Source organism: Oncorhynchus tshawytscha, linkage group LG18, assembly GCF_018296145.1.
Source record: "Oncorhynchus tshawytscha isolate Ot180627B linkage group LG18, Otsh_v2.0, whole genome shotgun sequence".
NCBI classification, from domain to species: Eukaryota; Metazoa; Chordata; class Actinopteri; order Salmoniformes; family Salmonidae; genus Oncorhynchus; species Oncorhynchus tshawytscha.
In genome coordinates this window covers 40,491,558-40,513,332 of record NC_056446.1, presented here as the reverse complement: position 1 = coordinate 40,513,332, position 21,775 = coordinate 40,491,558, and the positions used below count along the sequence as shown (strand labels likewise).

At 43.8% G+C, this 21,775-nt stretch overlaps 1 protein-coding gene across 6 annotated transcripts in view; it reads left to right on the top strand.

The window, feature by feature from the left end:
* Positions 1-1,053: 1,053 nt before the first annotated feature.
* flvcr2b (FLVCR heme transporter 2b) overlaps positions 1,054-21,775 on the top strand; it is a 58,620-nt gene continuing 37,898 nt past the window's right edge. For 3 of the 6 annotated variants that reach the window (XM_042301072.1, XM_042301070.1, XM_042301075.1), the window contains exons 1-2: positions 1,055-2,547; positions 12,377-12,518. In XM_042301072.1, the coding sequence (XP_042157006.1) occupies positions 1,939-2,547; positions 12,377-12,518 (751 nt within the window). In that variant the 5' untranslated portion in view covers positions 1,055-1,938. Of the gene's footprint in view, positions 2,548-12,376; positions 12,519-21,775 lie in introns of all 6 variants that reach the window. The other 3 variants (XM_042301073.1, XM_042301071.1, XM_042301074.1) reach the window with 2 other exon arrangements.

Here is a 21,775-nt window from a genome sequence, read left to right as displayed (position 1 = left end):
GGGAGCGGCAGTCTCGTGGGAGCTGTAAGGCAGTCTCATGGGAGCTGTGCGGCAGTCTCGTGGGAGCTGTAAGGCAGTCTCGTGGGAGCTGTAAGGCAGTCTCATGGGAGCTGTGCGGCAGTCTCGTGGGAGCTGTATTGCAGTCTCATGGGAGCTGTACGGCAGTCTTGTGGGAGCTGTACGGCAGTCTCGTGGGAGCTGTTTGGCAGTCTCGTGGGAGCTCTATGGCAGTCTCATGGAAGCTGTAAGGCAGTCTCGTGGGAGCTTTGCGGCAGTCTCGTGGGAGCTGTGCGGCAGTCTCGTGGAAGCTGTACGGCAGTCTCGTGGGAGCTGTCCGGCAGTCTCGTGGGAGCTGTACGGCAGTCTCATGGGAGCTGTCCGGCAGTCTCGTGGGAGCTCCGGCAGTCTCGTGGGAGCTGTCTCGTGGGAGCGGCAGTCTCGTGGGAGCTGTACGGCAGTCTCGTGTGAGCTGTATGGCAGTCTCGTGGGAGCTTTGCGGCCGTCTCATGGGAGCTGTGCGGCAGTCTCATGGGAGCTGTGCGGCCGTCTCATGGGAGCTGTGCGGCAGTCTCATGGGAGCTGTGCGGCAGTCTCATGGGAGCTGTGCGGCAGTCTCGGGGCTACGTCACGTCTGCTAACGCATGCAAGTTTAGAGGGAACATTGCGTGGAAGCCTCATGTTTTCAGACCAATGGTCGCTTTACATTTTATGAACATGTAACATAACATGATCTATTCCAATTCCAGTGCCATTTTCAATGTTATTCTATTATATTCCATTCTATTATATTCCAGCTCCATATTATAGTAGTAATCTACTCTATTGTATTGTGTTCCATTTTATCTTGGGTCAGTGGATGGTGCTTTGTGGAAGTGTGTTGTATAGCCTATGTCACCAACAGCAGAAATAGCATTTTGGCATTGATAGTAGAATAATTTTAGTCGGCAACCAAAGTCGGATGTTCGGTTGCAAAATGTAGCTCCTCCTCCTCGGTCGTGCCCAATTTCAACACAGACGGCAGTGAGGGTTCATTGGGTAGTGGGTTGGTTGGCCCTACGTGGTGACGTAAACGGGCGTTTACATTGGGAAAGTTCGTTTTGCTTGGCCCTGTGGCCCGTCTCAGCGGAGTTTAAATGTTTTAAAACAAAGGTGTCAAACTCATTCCACGGAGGGCCGAGTGTCGGTGGGTTTTGCGTTCTTCCCTTGTACTTGAGTGATGAATTAAGGTCAGTAATTTGTAAGGAATTCCTCACACCTGGTGGTCTTGGGCTGAAATTGAAAGGGAAAAACAAAACCTTCGCAGGCCATAGGCCATCCATGGAATGACTTTGGCACGCCTGTTTTAGACCATCCCATTATTGGTCCTTAAAGAAAATCTCCACCCACCCGAGACAGCTGGCCATGCAAAACGAACTGGCCCATTGATACTTCGCTCGATACTGAACAGAATGACATCTCCATACATTATTTAAAAACAAATGTTGGGCTGTATTTGTTGAGTTTGAACTGCTTTGTGAAAGTAGGCTACTGTTTTGTCAACTTCCGCACAACGGGAACAGGAAAAAGTGCGCCTATGCAGGCTACTTGTAATGTAGTCTATGAGTGACTTGTCTAGTTTACCCTTTGCAAAGCGAATTATTGAATGGTTGTTTAGCGAACCGAAACGTCACATGTTCATCTCGGGGAATGCCTTTACTTTAAACTACTTTATTTGCTAACGTGGCATCAAATAGAGATTGGTGTCGGTTGTAGTTTCTGATTGGTTAACTTCGAGTGGTGGTGTAGCTGGTTTGGCTTGTGTCCCAAAACTAGAGTACTGTCAAAAGATCTGGGAGCTGTCGCATAGTCAAGCTGGTCCGAACACTCACTAAAATATAAGAGAGAGGCATACGTGTCTGTATTGTATTCACTTGCCCGTCTTAATTAGTAAACTTCAACATGAGCGGCGAAAATGAAAAACCCTCCTTGGTTTATGGCGAAATCAAAGACAATCAAAATGTGTTAGATCTGGAAAAAATTACAATTATGAAGTCTGCCGTTGACAGCGAGGACGTGCGCATGGAGCACAAGATACGACTCAACCAGAACGGGGACGATACAAACCAAACCATCAAACTATACAAGCGGCGATGGTTCATCGTGTTGCTATTCAGCTCGTATTCTCTCTGCAACTCGTTCCAATGGATCCAGTACGGAATTATCAACAACATTTTCATGAGGTTCTACGGTGTAGAGTCTTTCACTATAGATTGGATGTCTATGATATACATGTTGACTTACATCCCCTTCATATTCCCGGTCACCTGGCTACTGGATAAGAAGGGGCTCCGTGTCATTGCGCTGGTGGCTACAGCCATGAATTGCGCGGGGACTTGGATCAAAGTGACCAGTGTGAGACCCAACCTGTTCGCAGTCACCATGCTCGGACAGTTCTGTTGCTCCCTTGCGCAGGTGTTTATCCTTGGGATGCCGTCGAAGATCGCCTCGGTGTGGTTTGGGTCGGAGGAGGTGTCCACCGCTTGCTCCATCGGGGTCTTCGGAAACCAGGTATGTTATGTAGTCGAAGGTCAGATGCATTCAAAAGTAATTGCAGATGTAGCTATTTGTTTATGTAGTCGGTCATTTTGCACTTTAAAAAAATTATTAGTCACTTATCGGAATGTTATAGATTACTCCACCCATGTTGCCATTTGGCCCAGTTGGGAATTGCGCAATTACGCAATACTCAAGCCACCGCTGGTCTATATCTCTCATCCTCTGCCCTCAAAGGTGTCAATGTCATCACATGCATATTAATTTGTCCCATTGACGAGACTCCGAGAGAACAGTGTACAGTATGAGTCTAGTCACAAATTGGTGAACGTCACAGGTACAGATTTATTTGTCCCACTGACCAACTGACCTGGCTTGAGAGCTCAATGTATAGGGTTATCTATACCATAGCATAATCACAGGACATAAGCCCTCAGGGCACCATAATAATTTCAATGGAAACCTTCTCTATTGATGGTTGAAGTGGGGAAACTAAACATTTCCATTTACTCCTCGAGACACATGACCATTTGCCATGTAAGGTTCCTGTGTTGTTGAGATTCTAACTTTGGATGCCATGCATGCTTCTTCATTCCATGCTGTGTTTAAGATCCATAGGTGCTGAATAAGGGAATCTCATATGGGGCAGCAGGGTAGCCTAGTGGTTAGAGCGTTGGGCTAGTAACCGGAAGGTTGCAAGTTGAAATCCCCGAGCTGACAAGGTACACATCTGTCATTCTGCCCCTGAACAGGCAGTTAACCCACTGTTCCTAGGATGTCATTGAAAATAAGAATTTGTTCTTAACTGACTTGCCTATTTTAAATAAAGGTAAAATAAAAAAATATCTCTTTATAACGCACGTGGGGGTACACTCACAGTGGCACTGGAGTGAGAGAATCACCAGCTGTGCAAGGAAGACGAGACATTTCTTAGAGGACCAGTCAAAAAAACAAACATGGGCCTTGGACAATCCATAGGCCTGACCTTGTTGTTACAGGGAAGTCGACATCTCCACGTAACACTTCTAAAAGATATGTGTAACAGTATAACTTTAGACCGTCCCCTCGCCCATACCCGGCCGCGAACCAGGGACCCTCTGCACACATCAACAACAGTCACCCACGAAGCATCGTTACCCATCGCTCCACAAAGGGGAACCACTACTTCAAGGTCTCAGAGCAAGTGACGTCACCGATAGAAACGCTATTTAGTGCGCTCCACCGCTAACTAGCTAGCCGTTTCACATTTCATCATACCACCGCTAACTAAGCATCACATGCATCTGATGAATCTACCGTAGGCCTATTTACATGTTTAAAAAAAACATATAACCTGACATTGTTATGTTACAGGGAAGTTGACATTTCATATATCAGCCTATCGCTATACAAGGCCCCCATATAGAGGCTATACACAGCGCCTTCAGAAAGTATTCGTACCACTTGACTTTTTCCTCATTGTTACGTTACACCCTTATTCTAAAATTGCTGGGGATTCGTAAAAAAAAATCAGTCTATGCACAATACCCCATAGTGACATCACAATACCCCATAGTGACATCACAATACCCCATAGTGACATCACAATACCCCATAATGACAATGCGAAAAAACAGTTAAAAATATAATCACATTTCTAAAAAAACATCCTTATTTACATAAGTATTCAGACCCTTTGCTATGAGACTTGAAATTGAGTTCAGGTGCATCCTGTTTCTATTGATCATCCTTGAGATGTTTCTACAACTTGATTGGAGTCCACCTGTGGTAAATTCAATTGATTGGACATGATTTGAAAAGGCACACACCTGTCCATGTAAGGTCCCACAGTTGACAGTACATGTCAGAGCAAAGATCAAGCCATGAGGTCGAAGGAACTGTCCGTAGAGCTACAAGACAGGATTGTGTCGAGGCACAGATCTGGGGAAGGGTACCAAAAACTGTCTGCAGCATTGAAGATCCCCAAGAACACCATGGAATCCAATCCATAATTCTTAAATGGAAGAAGTTTGGAACCACCAAGACTTTCTAGAGCTGGCTGCCCAGCTAAACTGAGCAATCTGGGGAGAAGGGCCTTGGTCAGGGATGTGACCAAGAACCTGATGGTCACTCTTACAGAGCTCCAGAGTTCCTCTGTAGAGATGGGAAAACCTTCCAGAAGGGCAACCATCTCTGCAGCACTCCACCAATCAGGCCTTTATGTTAGTGGCCAGACAGAAGCCACTCCCTCCACAACCACCTGAACTCAACCCAATTGAGATGGTTTGGGATGAGTTGGACTGCAGAGTGAAGGAAAAGCAGCCAACAAGTGCTCAGCATTCGTGGGAACTCCTTCAAGGCTGTTGGAAAAGCATTCCTCATGAAGCTGGTTGAGAGAATGCCAAACGTGTGCAAATCTGGTATCAAGGCAAAGAGTGGCTACTTTGAAGAATCTCAAATATAAAATATATTTTGATATAACACTTGGTTGCTACATGATTCCTTATGTGTTATTTCATAGTTTTGATGTCTTCACTATAATTGTAAGGAAAAACCCTTGAATGAGTAGGTGACTAAACTTTTGTGTGTGTTTTTTATACTGCACAATCTGATTAACCCAGATGAGGTCATAGTACTTATTCACAGTTGTGTGTCTCTTCTAAGGAAGTGTACACATCAGTGTAGGCTAAGTTATACAGCTAATATGGAAATATGTTAGGCAAATGGACTGGAACACCAGCTATACCTAACTACTGAGTTGTTGCACATTAACAGAGTTGTCTTAATTCATCACATGTTGATTTGAAACAGACTGTAATTTGACCTCTAGCTGGTGTTTTATGGAGTCGTTGTATCTTCTCGCATCAGATTTATTATTTTCACAAATATTGTTTTTATTTTTCTATCATTTCTTATTCCTAGTTAGTTGAACTCTCATTTGCAGGCCCACAAATGAACTTTGAGACTGGTAATTAAAGAATGAGCCGGTTTTCCCTCTCTTATTTCACGTTACCTCATTGTTACCTCATTGTTACCATGCAACAAGGTGCCTCCGAGGTGCCGGTGCCTTTTCCAAATAAGGAGGTGTAAAAAGAAAAGAACCAGCACGCTGCTTTCTCTAAAGTTATCATGAAGTAATTCACCGCAACCAGTAACCTCAGATCAAGTTTGACCTATTTTTTTTATAGGTAAATCTTATTTTTTATTATTATTATTATTATTATTTTTTTTAAAGAGAAGTTTACACATCCTATGAAGGCAATGAGATAACAATGAGAGAATGTGAAATGAGGGAAAACCGGCTCATTCTTTAATTACCAGCCTCAAAGTTAATTTGTGGGCCTGCAACTCAGTAGTTAGGTATAGAGAAGTTTACACATCCTATGAAGGCTGTTGTTCAGTGACTATCTAGCAAAAAAAAAAAAAAAATGTATACAATGAGCACTCGGTTTCTGCGTAGATCTGATAGGGGTGACCGGGGTTGGTTGTCACACTGTGTATTTCTCAGCCCTAGTATCTTACAATACTATTTTCAATATCAGGAGAAAGACCAAGGTCTTAGGTTGAAATAGGGACCCTTTTTATCCTCTAACTTCATTCTAACATGGAGTTATATAGGGATACCGTGGCTGATTTTGTAGGGGTCCAGATTTTGCAGCTCTTTCAGAACATCAGCTATCTGGATTTGGGTGAAGGAGAAATGGGGGAGGCTTGGGCAAGTTGCTGTGGGGGGTGCAGGGCTGTTGACCGGGGTAGGGGTGGCCAGGTGGAATGCATGGCCAGTTGTAGAAAAATTCTTGTTGAAATTCTCTATCGTGGATTTATCAGTGGTAAGTGTTTCCTATCCTCAGTGCAGTAGGCAGCTGGGAGGAGGTGCTCTTATTCTCCATGGACTTTACAGTGTTCTGGAACTTTTTTGAGTTTGTGCAACAGGATGCAAATATATTTGAAAAAGCTAGCCTTTGCTTTCCTAACTGCCTGTGTATATATTATATATATATATATATACATATATTTTTTTGGGGGGGGTTACATCCTATTTGAGTTCTAACTACTTTTGAAACACATGCTGTGCCCTAAAGAAATGAATATGTAATGTTGTAAATATACTGAACAAAAATATAAACAATTTCAAAAGATTTGACTGAGATACCGTTAATATAAAGAAATCCGTCAATTGAAATATATTCGTCTGGCCCTAGTCATGTGGTATCTATAGATTGGGCAGGGGCAACAGCCATGAGTGGGCCTGGGAGGGCATACCCAGACATTCAGAATTAGTTTATTTTTCCCCCACAAAAGGGGTTTATTACAGACAGAAATTTAGTCAGCTGTCTGGGTGGCTGGTCTCAGACGGCCCTGCAGGTGAAGAAGCCAGATGTGGATGTCCTGGGCTGGCATACGTGGTCTGCGGTTGTGAGGCTGGGTGGAGGTACTGCCAAATTCACTGAAACAACATTGATAAATAAATTAACATTAAATTATCTGGCAACAGCTCTGGTGGACATTCCTGCAGTCAGCATGTCAATTGCACGCCCATTCCGACGACTGTGGCATTATGTTATCTGATACAACTGCACATTTTAGCCTTTTATTGTCCCACAACACAAGGTCTACCAGATGCTAATTAGCATTTTCGAAATCAGTAAGTAAAGCCATAAATAGATAAGTCAACTTGTCCATGAGATATTTACACGATTCTCAAAACATCACGCCAGGGTGAGCCGACACAAAACACAGGTGGAAAAACGATTGGAGCCATTTCCCTGTTTTGACCGCTAGGTGTTATGGGTATTATGACTCATACTGTGCTTCTCTATTGCAGCCAGCACTTATAGGTCAAAGTAACAACTCAAATTAACACGTCCCCCGAGAAAAACGAATCATAACTCAAACTGCATATCGCTAATCTATGATCATTGATCTCCTTAAGAAGCTATCGTCCTTTCTTTCTGTGCCCCCAAAATGTTTGGATATACTGGTGAAGTTACCAGGTTATTAGCTAGCCAAGGAGGTAACATGCCCTGACAAAGTGTAAAAAAATAAATTTAAAAAAAGGATAACTACGTCAATGTGCGAATAGTTTTAGAACTGCCCACAACATGGTTTATGGGAAAAGCATTCTCGGCGATCCTCTATTGGAAGATATAAAGTCTTGTGCCGGTAATATGGGATCTTTTGAGCTTGAAGCAAGCTGTTTTCACTGTAGTAATAGGCACTTGGCGGCTACATGGTGGTGAATGTGCACGGTGATGAGCCTGATTATTATTATTATTATTATTTTTTTTTTTCTCTTTTCCGGTAATTATCAAGGGTCTTCATTTTGTGACATGATGATCGGTGTTTAGCTGCCAATTAACAAAGGGAAAAATAATCCGACTCTTAATCCATCTCATCCATGTAAACCTAATGTGTCCACTTTATCAGCCAACTGCAAGTGGTCTAGAGTCTTTTTGTTTTTTAAATACCTAGCTATAGGCTTAGAGTTGGGTTGAATAGGTCACAGTGACACAAGAACTCTGACATCATCCGCTTTCTGAATAGAATGTGTTTTTACTCTTTGGACCAAGGGTCCAATGTATGCTTTTAAAAAAAAAAAAATACTACACTCAACACTACAGGTCTCCGTGAGAGAAGTCTTGTCATCGTTGTATCATATCGGCATTGAGCTCAATCGTCTAGGAAGCTCCAAGTCCACTAGTGAGAGTGGATATTTGATCCCCCTAAACGGGGTCACTGTCCCAAAGCATAAAGATGTATCATTTGATCCTATTCCACCACATTATAATAGTATTTCCTACTGTCTTTATACCGTTGGCTGGGAAAGCGTCCGTTGTCAGCTTTTAAATGACTATCATGTAAAATCAATTCAAATCACATGCTTGGTAAACCGGGGTAGATTAACAGTGTTGCTTAAAATGCTTCAAGCACGCAAATTGGATCATGAGTCCAAATCAAAGTATTCCAAACGGAGCACGGAGGGCACTTCCAAACGGAGGGCATTTCTTGCATACGTACTCTCTGTTTGTACCTATTTTGAGCATCAATGGAAGCTTCAAAGGAAAGTTTGCAAAGAAATATGATGCATCCACGTATAAAAAAATGTATGCAGCGTTTCTTGAAATCGATGTTGAGCTGAAGTGAGATAAAATACATTCCGACAGAATGAAATGTTGCCACTTTGACATCTCATATGTTACTACAATATTTTATTTTGATACGTTAGTAAATGCATGCTGTGGTAATTTTGGCATGTTTACCTGCCTACGTACCATAGATTGTAAGCCCATAAGTCAATAGTGCTAACTGTCTAGCTACTACAGTCGTGGCCAAAAGTTGAGTGACACAATATATACATTTTCACAAATGCTGCTGCCTCCGTTTGTATGATGGCAATATGCATATACTCCAGAATGTTATGAAGAGTGATCAGATGAATTACAATTAATTGCAAAGGCCCTCTTTGCCATGCAAATGAACTGAATCCCCCAAAAACATTTCCACTGCATTTCAGCCCTGCCACAAAAGGACCAGCTGACATCATGTCAGTGATTCTCTCGTTAACACAGGTGTGAGTGTTGACAAGGACAAGGCTGGAGATAACTCTGTCATGCTGATTGAGTTCGAATAACAGACTGGAAGCTTCAAAAGGAGGGTGGTGCTTGGAATAATTGTTCATCCTCTGTCAACCATGGTTACCTGCAAGGAAACACATGCTGTCATCATTGCTTGTCACAAAAAGGACTACACAGGCAAGGATATTGTTGCCAGTAAGATTGCACCTAAATCAACCATTTATCAGATCATCAAGAACTTGAAGGAGAGCGGTTCAATTGCTGTGAAGAAGGCTTCAGGGCACCCAAGAAAGTCCAAGCGCCAGGACCGTGTCCTAAAGCTGATTCAGCTGCGGGATCAGGGCACCACCAGTCCAGAGCTTGCTCAGGAATGACAGCTGGCAGGTCTGAGTGCATCTGCATGCACAGTGAGGCGAAGAATTTTGGAGGATGGCCTGGTGTTGAGAAGGGCAGCAAAGAAGCCACTTCTCTCCAGGAATAACATCAGGGACAGAGTGATATTCTGCAGAAGGTACAGGGATCGGACTGCTGAGGACTGAGGTAGTCATTTTCTCTGAATACCCTTTCCGATTGTTTGTGGCACCTGGAAAAATCTTGTCTGGAGAAGACAAGGTGAGCGCTACCATCAGTCCTGTGCCATGCCAACAGTAAAGCATCCTGAGACCATTCATGTGTGGGGTTGCTTCTCAGCCAAGGGAGTGGACTCACTCACAATTTTGCCTAAGAACACAGCCATGAATGAAGAATGGTACCAACACATCCTGAGAGCAACTTCTCCCAACCATCCAGGAACAGTTTGGTGACGAACAATGCCTTTTTCCAGCATGATGGAGCACCTTGCCATAAGGCAAAAGTGACAACTAAATGGCTCAGGGAACAAAACATCAATGTTTTGTGTCCATTGCCAGGAAACTCCCCAGACCTTAATCCCATTGAGAACTTGTGGTCAATCCTCAAGAGGCAGGTGGACAAACAAAAACCCACAAATTCTGACAAACATGCATTGATTATGCAAGAATGGGCTGCCATCAGTCAGGATGTGGCCCAGAAGTTAATTGACAGCATGCCAGGACGGATTGCAGAGGTCTTGAAAAAGAAGGGTCAACACTGCAAATATTGACTCTGCATCAACTTCAAGTAATTGTCAATAAAAGCCTTTGACACTTATAAAATGCTTGTAATTATACTTCACTATTCCATAGTAACATCTGACAAAAATATCTAAAGACACTGAAGCAGCAAACTTTGTAGAAATTAATATTTGTGTCATTCTCAACTTTTGGCCACGACTGTAGTTTCAAACAAAATAAATACAGGCCTAATTATTTATTTTTGGGGGCATGTTCATGTTATTTTGGCACTAATACGTGTCACATAACCATTTGGTACCTTGGGTCAAGTGTAAATTGGGGCCATGTCTTTGCAGATGTAAGTTTCAATGGCAGCTGTTATCCCCTTTGCCATATGGTGTGTCGCGGGCAAAAGCTTCCTGCAACGTCTGAGTCGGGTTTGTTTATAGAGCACTCGACTGTACTTTTTGGGTTCTCCTTCGTAGACTCTCTCTCCGTATTGTTTCACATGACTCTTGCGTAGGTGGTAAGAGGTTAGTGGTGTTTGAGCCTGTTGTCAGAACCGGCCTGCTGCATATTATTTAGAGGACCGTTTACTGGTCCGTGTCAGGCTTTTCATACCCAAACCAAACCACGCCCACGCAACGGAAGTAGCCCCTCTTTTTAGATACGGTCTCTGTGCTCTTTGTCACGTTCACTCTCGTTCATGTTAGTTTGTGTTGCAAATTTCCTTCCACGCGACTTTCTCCATTCAGCTACTTATCTACTACATGGCCGAAAGTATGTGGGCACCCCTTCAAATGAGTGGATTCCGCTATTTCAGCCACATCCGTTGATGACAGGGGTATAAAATTGAACACACAGCCACGCAATCTCCATAGACAAACATTGGCAGTAAGAATGGCCTTACTGAAGAGCTCAGTGACATTCAACATGGCACTGTCATTTAAAAAAAAACTATTTAACTAGGCAAGTCAGTTAAGAACAAATTCTTATTTTCAATGACGGCCTAGGAACAGTGGGTTAACTGCCTGTTCAGGGGCAGAACGACAGATTTGTCAGCTCGGGGATTTGAACTTGCAACCTTCCGGTTACTAGTCCAACACTCTAACCACTAGGCTACCCTACCGACACAGGATGCCACCTTTCCAACATGTCAGTTCACCAACTTTCTACCCTGCTAGAGCTGCCCCTGATCAAATGTAAGTGCTGTTACTGTGAAGTGGAAACGTCTAGGAGCAACAACGGTTCTGCCGTGAAGTGGTAGGCCACACAAGCTCACAGAGCGCGACCACCGAGTGCAGAAGCGCGTTAAAATGGTCTGTCCTCGGTTGCAACACTTACTACTGAGTTCCAAACTGCCTCTGGAAGCAATGTCAGCACATTAATTGTTCGTCGGGAGCTTGACCGAGCAGCTGCACAGATCACCGTGCGTAATGCCAGGCGTCGGCTGGGGTGGTGTAAAGCTCTCTGCCATTGGACTCTGGAGCAGTGGAAATGCCTTCTCTGGAGTGATGACTCACGCTTCACCATCTGTCAGTTCGCTGGAAAAATCTGGGTTTGGCGGATGCCAGGAGAACAGTACCTGCTTGAATGCATAGTGCCAACTGTAAAGTTTGGTGGATGAGACCATTCTCTTCCAATGGTCTTGGGCAGTTTTTTCATGGTTTGGGCTAGGCCCCTTAGTTCCAGTGAAGGGAAATCTTAATGCTACAGCATACAATGACATTCTAGATTATTCTGTGCTTCCAACTTTGTGGCAACAGTTTGGGGAAGGCCCTTTACTGTTTCAGCATGACAGATTGTCGAGATCGGTGTAGAAGAACTTGACTGGCCTGGACAGAGCCCTGACCTCAACTCCATCGAACACCTTTGGGATGAATTGGAACGTGGACTGCGAAGCCAGGCCTAATCGCTCAACGTGTACAGTATGTCGTGGTCATATAGAGTCTCTATGGTTACATGACTGTGGTTTTCAAAAACTAGATGACACTTCTGGACTTTTTTTTTTGAAAGGATGGACCAACATGCACTGTGAAGTATCAAGTTTGAGCCAGGTTCATTTTACACGGGTGTAGTGCTAATGTAACTAGAGTGAATGAAGAGCTGTCTGTCTGCCACATTTTGGCTGTCTCCAACATGCATCTCCACTATACATGTTTGTGTTTAGCTGTTTTTTTAAAGCTGTACTACTGCCTGTCTGTCGGTCTTCTCTTCCAGCTGGGTATAGCCATTGGGTTCCTAGTCCCTCCCATCCTGGTGCCTAACATTGAGGACATGGATCAGCTGGCCTATCACATCAGTATCATGTTCTACATCACAGCAGGAGTTGCTACCCTGCTCTTCCTACTGGTTGTCATGGGTAACTATTATACACTTCTTATAATAATGCACTACGTAGCCTACAGTTTTACATATAGTGACAGGCATGGGTCTACACTCACTTCCTGTAGGCCCTATTCCAGTGATGCACTGTAGATTATCAATAGATCTGTATCTGCATTTTAAGGGCAAGATCAGGAACTTTATGTGAACATGTAGACTCTGATCTGGTTCTGGAGATTAATATGAAAAGTGGTGGAAATTCCACTTTAATCTGATGTGGGGAGATCTGCTCTCCTAGATGCAGATGTTGGATAACCAGCTACTTGAACTAACAGCGGACCTTGTAACCTACAGTAGTGCAGCACTGTGACACTACTAAACCACTAACTAGAACTGGGAATTGCCAGGGGACCTCACAATATTATTGTGACTCTCACGATTCTATATGTATTGTGATCTGCTACTGCGCTTTGATGTTCCATATTGCTCATGTCTGCTGCAGAGACGAGAGCAATGGAACATTTGTTTTGATCCGTAATGGGTGTAAAAAGCGCTGAAAACATGTCTCTCTATTTCAAAAGGAGATGGAGAACAAGCTATAGGATAGACAAATACCAGAGTTTTGGCGCAGGTACCACTGTAACCTACAGCTGACTAGCACATAGCTAATGCTACCTAGCAAAACAGTGCAGGTACACCAGCTGTAGGTTACCACTGTAACCTACAGCCAACTAGCGTTAGCTAACGCTACCTAGCAAAACATTGAATGAATCAAAAATATATACATATTTTTTTTTACTAGTCGGTACTTGGTGTCAACATATCTATAAAATATAGCCCCCCCCATCACAAACCATTACCACTGTAACCTACATACAGGTTGCACCATGAGCTGTTCAGCTAACGTTGTGCAATTAAGCCTACTCATTCAGAGGTTTATTTTCATATGACCTGATTTCACTCTATAGCTGCTACTACCTTTTGTCCCAAATTACACCCTATTCCGTACCTAGTTCACTATGGGCCTGTGGGCCCTGGTCCAATGTAGTGCACTATATAGAGAATAGGGTGCTGATTGGGACTCGGATACTGTCTTGTTGGTGAAGTGCTATATAAAGGATCTGACGATAAAGGAAGATGTAGCCTGCAGGTAGTCTGCACAGAGAAGATCTATTGGGTAGAGTGTTAATGCTGTCTGGCTCTTCCGCCTTTTTTGGGGTTCTTATTTTGTGCTACCTAGCGAATATTAACTGGTCACTAGAGCCTGTCTGTCTGGTTGCTAGATGCCCTGTCTGTCTGCCTCTGTCTGTCAGTCTGGGCCATCTGGGGGCCTGAGTTATGCCCTGCAAAAAGTGTGTGTGTGTGCCAGGTGTGAAATGTTGTCTAACAGCAGAGACTGTTCTCTAGCTGGAGAATGTTGTGTAACAGCAGAGACGGTTCTCTAGCTGGAGAATGTTGTGTAACAGCAGAGACGGTTCTCTAGCTGGTGAATGTTGTGTAACAGCAGAGACGGTTCTCTAGCTGGAGAATGTTGTGCGACAGACGGTTCTCTAGCTGGAGAATGTTGTGTAACAGCAGAGACGGTTCTCTAGGTGGAGAATGTTGTGCTACAGCAGAGACGGTTCTCTAGCTGGAGAATGTTGTGTAACAGCAGAGACTGTTCTCTAGCTGGGGAATGTTGTGTAACAGACGGTTCTCTAGCTAACAGACGGTTCTCTAGCTGGGGAATGTTGTGTAACAGCAGAGACGGTTCTCTAGCTGGAGAATGTTGTGTAACAGCAGAGACGGTTCTCTAGCTGGAGAATGTTGTGCTACAGCAGAGACGGTTCTCTAGCTGGGGAATGTTGTGCTAACAGCAGAGACGGTTCTCTAGCTGGAGAATGTTGTTACAGCAGAGACGGTTCTCTAGCTGGGGAATGTTGTGTAACAGACGGTTCTCTAGCTGGGGAATGTTGTGTAACAGCAGAGACGGTTCTCTAGCTGGAGAATGTTGTGTAACAGCAGAGACGGTTCTCTAGCTGGAGAATGTTGTGCTGGTTCTCTAGCTGGGGAATGTTGTGCTACAGCAGAGACGGTTCTCTAGCTGGAGAATGTTGTGCTACAGCAGAGACGGTTCTCTAGCTGGGGAATGTTGTGTAACAGCAGAGACGGTTCTCTAGCTGGGGAATGTTGTGCTAACAGCAGAGACGGTTCTCTAGCTGGGGAATGTTGTGCTAGCAGAGACGGTTCTCTAGCTGGAGAATGTTGTGTAAACAGAGACTGTTCTCAGCTGGGGAATGTTGTGTAACAGCAGAGACGGTTCTCTAGCTGGAGAATGTTGTGTAAACAGAGACGGTTCTCAGCTGGAGAATGTTGTGCTACAGCAGAGACGGTTCTCTAGCTGGGGAAGCTACAGCAGAGACGGTTCTCTAGCTGGGGAATGTTGTGTATAGCAGAGACGGTTCTCTAGCTGGAGAATGTTGTGTAACAGCAGAGACTGTTCTCTAGCTGGGGAATGTTGTGTAACAGCAGAGACGGTTCTCTAGCTGCAACAGCAGAGACGGTTCTCTAGCTGGAGAATGTTGTGTACAGCAGAGACGGTTCTCTAGCTGGAGAATGTTGTGCAACAGCAGAGACTGTTCTCTAGCTGGGGAATGTTGTGTACAGCAGCAGAGACGGTTCTCTAGCTGGAGAATGTTGTGCAACAGCAGAGACGGTTCTCTAGCTGGAGAATGTTGTGCTACAGCAGAGACGGTTCTCTAGCTGGGGAATGTTGTGTAACAGCAGAGACGGTTCTCTAGCTGGGGAATGTTGTGCTAACAGCAGAGACGGTTCTCTAGCTGGGGAATGTTGTGCTACAGCAGAGACGGTTCTCTAGCTGGGGAATGTTGTAGCTGGGGAATGTTGTGCAACAGCAGAGACGGTTCTCTAGCTGGGGAATGTTGTGTAACAGCAGAGACGGTTCTCTAGCTAGCTGGGGAATGTTGTGCAACAGCAGAGACGGTTCTCTAGCTGGGGAATGTTGTGCAACAGCAGAGACGGTTCTCTAGCTGGGGAATGTTGTGCAACAGCAGAGACGGTTCTCTAGCTGGGGAATGTTGTGCAACAGCAGAGACGGTTCTCTAGCTGGGGAATGTTGTGTAACAGCAGAGACGGTTCTCTAGCTGGTGAATGTTGTGTAACAGCAGAGACGGTTCTCTAGCTGGGGAATGTTGTGTAACAGCAGAGACGGTTCTCTAGCTGGTGAATGTTGTGTAACAGCAGAGACGGTTCTCTAGCTGGAGAATGTTGTGCAACAGCAGAGACGGTTCTCTAGCTGGGGAATGTTGTGTAACAGCAGAGACGGTTCTCTAGCTGGAGAATGTTGTGCTACAGCAGAGACGGTTCTCTAGCTGGAGAATGTTGTGCTACAGCAGAGACGGTTCTCTAGCTGGTGAATGTTGTGCTACAGCAGAGACGGTTCTCTAGCTGGTGAATGTTGTGTAACAGCAGAGACGGTTCTCTAGCTGGAGAATGTTGTGTAACAGCAGAGACGGTTCTCTAGGTTCATGTCTCTCAATGGATGAAGGAGGACAGACATCGTTGACGGGCATGTTTCGGGTGTTTTATATGGATGTGTGTGTGTGTGAATCTGGAAGAGTACAACAATGAGTTTTAAGATGTGAATATTAGCCTGAATGTGGCATTTGCCTTGCCATGGTTTTCAGTACATTTGACTTTCACCGTGCTTTACATGCGTACCACAGTACCTGAGTACTAAGGTACTGTGTATATCTAGAACAGCTTCATTACACTCCAACGAGTTTCAGTGTTTTGTAAGTAAGTAAGTAGCCTTGTACAATCCGGAACGGTACATAAGGCAGGAGCCAATCTCCTATAGCGTGTACAAGTACACTCCCTGGACACTAGTCTATCGCAGGGCCTTCAGTGTCTTGAGTCTGAGTGTAGCTCGGGGTGCCTGTTCAGTGAGGACAGTTTTAAAACAGTACTTAGCAAAGAGTACACTCCTGCTGGTTGAGACACCCCAGGGAAGACTGTAGCTTAGAGATAAGAACCGAGACATCTGCACACACAGATATCTGTAGCAGCTCTCTGCCCACTGACTCCAGTCTGAAAGCTGGCTCTCCCGGGAGAAAGTCCGCTTTAAGCAAGTCGTGTCACAATTCCACAGTTGACATTCCTTTGGATCTGACATTTTTTGTTTATGGTCTCATTTTAATCCTTGAATAACTATATATATTTTTTAAAATCTAAAATAATTGTCAGCTAGCTGAAGCCTAAAAGCCTGTTGACAGGAATGGTGAGCTGTACTTGTTTGACCTATGTCCTGTAAGTTTTGAAAGAACCAATTACAAGACTGAGGCAAAACCCATTTTAAACACCTTCCAATATTTGCTTGTTCAGACAATAGCCTCTAGGTCTATAAGAGTCTCTTTCTAAATGGCTGAAGGCCCGTTGTGTTTATCTGGAAGAGTAATAATGTGTTGCGGATGCTTTCCAGGCTTTGCCAGGGTTTTAAATACGTTGCATCATACAGTACTGTGTATAAATTAATAATAATGAATAAGTGCTTTTAAAAACACAAACAAATGTAAGGAAAAATTAAATATAGAAATATCTAATTTACATAAGTATTTATACCCCTGAGTCAATACATGTTAGAATCACCTTTTTGACAGTGATTACAGCTCTGTATTTCTGGGTAAGTCTCAATTTTAATTTAACAAGGAAGGTCAGTTAAGAACCAATCTTCATTTATAATGACGGCCTACACTGGCCAAACGCGGATGACGCTGGGCCAATTGTGCTCCACCCTATTGGGTCTCCCAATAACGGCCGGTTGTGATACAACCTGAATTCGAACCAGGGTGTCTGTAGTGACGCCTCAAGCAGTGAGATGCAGTGCCTTAGACCGCTTGCGCCACCCGGGAGCCCATTTCTAAGATGGTTTGATTCCTCTCCAACAAGCCTTTAGTTTCAATGTCTTGTCAGGAAGTAAGTAGCCTTGTCCAAGTTAGAACAGCCCGATCTCCTGTACAAGAACACTGGAACCTAGTCTTTCACAGGGCCTTTAATAATGTCTTGGGTCTGAGGTAAGCTGAGGGTGTTATTGACTTGTGTTCTTCACCCATTCCTAGAGAGATGAAGCCAAGACTTTCAACATTCTGATTATCCTGTAGACCGCTGTCTCTGCTGCTGTCTCCAGGCCTGTTCCACGGATGGTGTACACAGACGGGTCTCAGCAGCCAATAGGTTTCATTAAGAGTTTGTTGTCTTGGGTCTGTGTAGCTGTGGGTTCCAGTTCAGTGAGTACAGTCTAGGTTAGAGTACTTACTTAGACTCGTGCTGTGGTCGAGACGCCCCAGGGAGAGGCTAGTTCACTGATAACCCCTGCTGGTTGAGACGCCCCAGGGAGGGCTGGCTCTGAGATAAGAACCACAAAGACATCTGCAGCATTTATTCATCCCCAGACTCCTCTCTGAAAGCCTGCTCTGTCAAGAGAAAGTCTGCTTGAGGCACGTCATGTCACAGTTAGGATTCCACAGTTGACGTTCCTTTAGGTCGGCGACTAGGGCCGAGTCCGACATGGCTCATTATTCACTGTATAGTGCACTTCTTTTGCCCTGGGCCCCTGGGTAATAGGGGGCCATTCTAGACAGAGGCTTTCAGTATTTGTTACTGTTGCTGTGTCTTTTAGCCCTTGAAAGCCATGATTTATTTTATTTATATATATATATAATTTTTTTAAATCAATGGAACCTTTTGTTTAACTTGGCAAGTCAGTTAAGAACAAATTTTTAATTACAATGACGGCCTACCCCGGCTAAACGCTGGGCCAATTGTGCGCCGCCCTATGGGACTCCCAATCAAGGCCGGATGTGATCCAGTTCGAAGGCGACTTCATCTCCTAGTGTCTGGTGGAAAGCAGACCACCAGGTTTTCCTCTAGGATTTTGCCTGTGCTTTGCGCCATTCTGTAAATGTTTTTGACCTGGAAAACTCACCAGTCCTTAACAATTACAAGCATACCCATAACATGATGCAGCCACCATTATGCTTGACAATATGGAGAGTGGTACTCAGTAAAGTGTTTGTAATGGATTTGCCCCAAACATAATGCTTTGTATTCAGGACAAGAAGTTCATTGTTTTGCATGATGACTTTAGTACCTTGTTGCAAACAGGATGCATGTTTTGGAATATTTGTATTCAGTACAGACTTCCTCCTTTTCACTCTGTCGATTTGGTCCCGGACTGTTTTAAAGTCATCATTGGCCTCATGTTTCCACTTTGACATTTTGGGGTATTGTATGTGGGCCAGTGACACGTTCAGGCTAACACAACAATTTGGAAAAAGTAAGTGGTAGTAGTAGTAAATACTTTCTGAATGTATCTCCTATGGAAGAAGTGGTGATTTTAGCATGCACAGTTGAAGTCGGAAGTTTACATACACCTTAGCCAAATACATTTAAACTCCGTTTTTCACAATTGCTGACATTTTTATCCTAGTAAAAATTCCCTGTCTTAGGTCAGTTAGGATTGCCAGTTTATTTTAAGAATGTGAAATGTCAGAATAGAGTGATTTATTTCAGCTTTTATTTCTTTCATCACATTCCCAGTGGGTCAGAAGTTTACAAACACTGAATTAGTATTTGGTAGATTTGCCTTAAACAATTTAAACTTGGATCAAACGTTTCGGGTAGCCTTCCACAAGCTTCCCACAATAAGTTGGGTGAATTTTGGCCCATTCCTCCTGACAGAGCTGGTGTAACTGAGTCAGGTTTGTAGGCCTCCTTGCTCGCACATGCTTTTTCACTTCTGCCCACACATTTTCTATAGGATTGAGGTGAGGGCTTTGTGATGGCCACTCCAATACCTTGACTTTGTCTTTAAGCCATTTAGCCACAACTTTGGAAGTATGCTTGGGGTCATTGTCCATTTGGAAGACCCATCTGTGACCAAGCTTTAACTTCCTGACTGATGTCTTGATGTTGCTTCAATATATCCACATAATTTTCCTTCCCCATGGTGCCATCTATTTTGTGAAGTGCACCAGTCCCTAATGCAGCAAAGCACCCCCACAACATAATGCTGCCACCACCGTGCTTCACGGTTGGGATGGTGTTGTTTTGCTTGCAAGCCTCCCCCTTTTTCCTCCAAACAAAGCAATGGTCATTATGGCTAAATAGTAATATTTTTGTTTCATCAGACCAGAGGACATTTCTCCAAAAAGTATGATCTTTGTCCCCTGGCTTTTTTTTAATGGTGGTTTTAGAGCAGTGGCTTCTTCCTTGCTGAGCGGCCTTTCAGTTTATGTCGATATAGGACTCGTTTTACTGTGGATATAGATACATTTGTACCTGTTTCCACCAGCATCTTCACAAGGTCCTCTGCTGTTGTTCTGGGATTGAATTGCACTTTTCGTACCAAAGTACGTTCATCTCTAGGAGACAGAACGCATCTCCTTCCTGAGCGGCATGACAGCTGCGTGGTCCCATGGTGTTTATACTTGCGTATTATTGTTTGTACAGATGAACGTGGTACCTTCAGGCGTTTGGTTCATCCTTGGGAGCAATTTCCAGACTTGTGGAGGTCTACATTTTTTTTGAGGTCTTGACTGATTTCTTTTGATTTTCCCTCGATGGCAAGCAAAGAGGCACTGAGTTTGAAGGTAGGCCTTGAATTACATCAACAGGTACACCTCCAATTGACTCAAATTATGTCAATTAGCCTATAAGAAGCTTCTAAACTGATTCAGCTAATCAGGTAGATAATTAACCAGAAAGTCGGGGCACCACGAAATAATGTTTATAGAGCTGTTGTCTTCTGAATAAACTCTTAAAGACCTGGTAATCTTTTACATCAATAGCAGTCAATATTTAATCGTCACCTTGTTTAGTTTCATCTGAAAGTTGTAAAATCTTGGATATCTTCACGAACCCTGGCTAACAAGTTGAATCAGCAATACAAAATGTGTTTTTTTAAATTGACTAAATACCTAAATCACATAAGAATGGATCATACATAGATTACAAATGATGTCATAAAGAAAACGTCCACGGTGGACGGAACAGCTACGACGGCTGGTTACAGAAAGAGAGGGGTTTGAGTGTGAGAGCGGGAAGACTGGGTAACAAAGGGAGAAGCTATGCTATCGTAAATACAGAATCGTATGCAGTCTAAATAACCGCCCATTTGAAAAAGGAGAATGCAATAAATGTTTACTCTGAGCTGCGCTTCGGTAGATTGGTCGTCGATGGAAGGCCGGTTTGTCCTTTATGGATTTCTGGTCCTCTGAAGAATGTCTAGTGGTGAACTGGAACGTGGTAGAATGGATACTCTGTCCGTCCTCTCCTAGCCCACGTTCAGCGACTGCTGCTAACTCAACGGCTAGGAGGTATCACTTCTGGAGTGAATAAGAGTTCAAAGTTCATACCAAGTTGCCATACTTTTAAGCTCATGCTATATTCTTGCTGGTATAGTCGAAATGCATCCCTCACCCACAGGCCACCGTCATGACACTTCTGACCCACTGGAATTGTGATACTTATTCACTGTGAAATAATCTCTGTAAACAATTGTTGGATTAATTACTTGTCACGCACAGAGTTGATGTTCTAACCGACTTGCCAAAACTGTAGTTTGTTAGCAAGGAATTTGTGGAGCGGTTGAAAAACAGGTTTTAATGACTAACCTAAGTATGTAAACAACTGTCTATCTTGGTGGGGGGCACAACTTATTTTTTTTAGATTCATGCCAGTTTCCAAATGTTTCAGCTTTATTCTAAAATTATTATTTTTTTTTTTCTTATCAATCTACACCCCATAATGACAAAGCAAAAACAGTTAATTTTTTAAAATGTTTGCAAATTTATACAAAATGAAATATCACATTTACATAATTATTCAGACCCTTTTACTCAGCTCTTTGTTGAAGCACCTTTGGCAGCGATTACAGCTTCAATTCTTCTTGGGGATGAAGCTATATGTTTGGCACACCTGTACTTAGAGTTTCTCCCTTTATCTTCTCTGCAGCTCTCAAACTCTGTCAAACTCTGTCAGGTTGGATGGGGCGTATCACTGCACAGCTATTTTCAGGTGTCTCCAGAGATGTTCGATCGGGTTCAAGTCTGTGCTCTGGCTGGGCCACTCAAGAACAATCGGAGACTTGTCCCGAAGCCAGTCTAGCATTGTCTTGGCTGTGTGCTTAGGTTCGTTGTCCTGTTGGAAGGTGAATGTCCGCCCCAGTCTGAAGTCCTGAGTGCTCTGGAGCAGGTTTTCATCAAGGATCTCTCTGTGTTTTGCTCTGTTCATCTT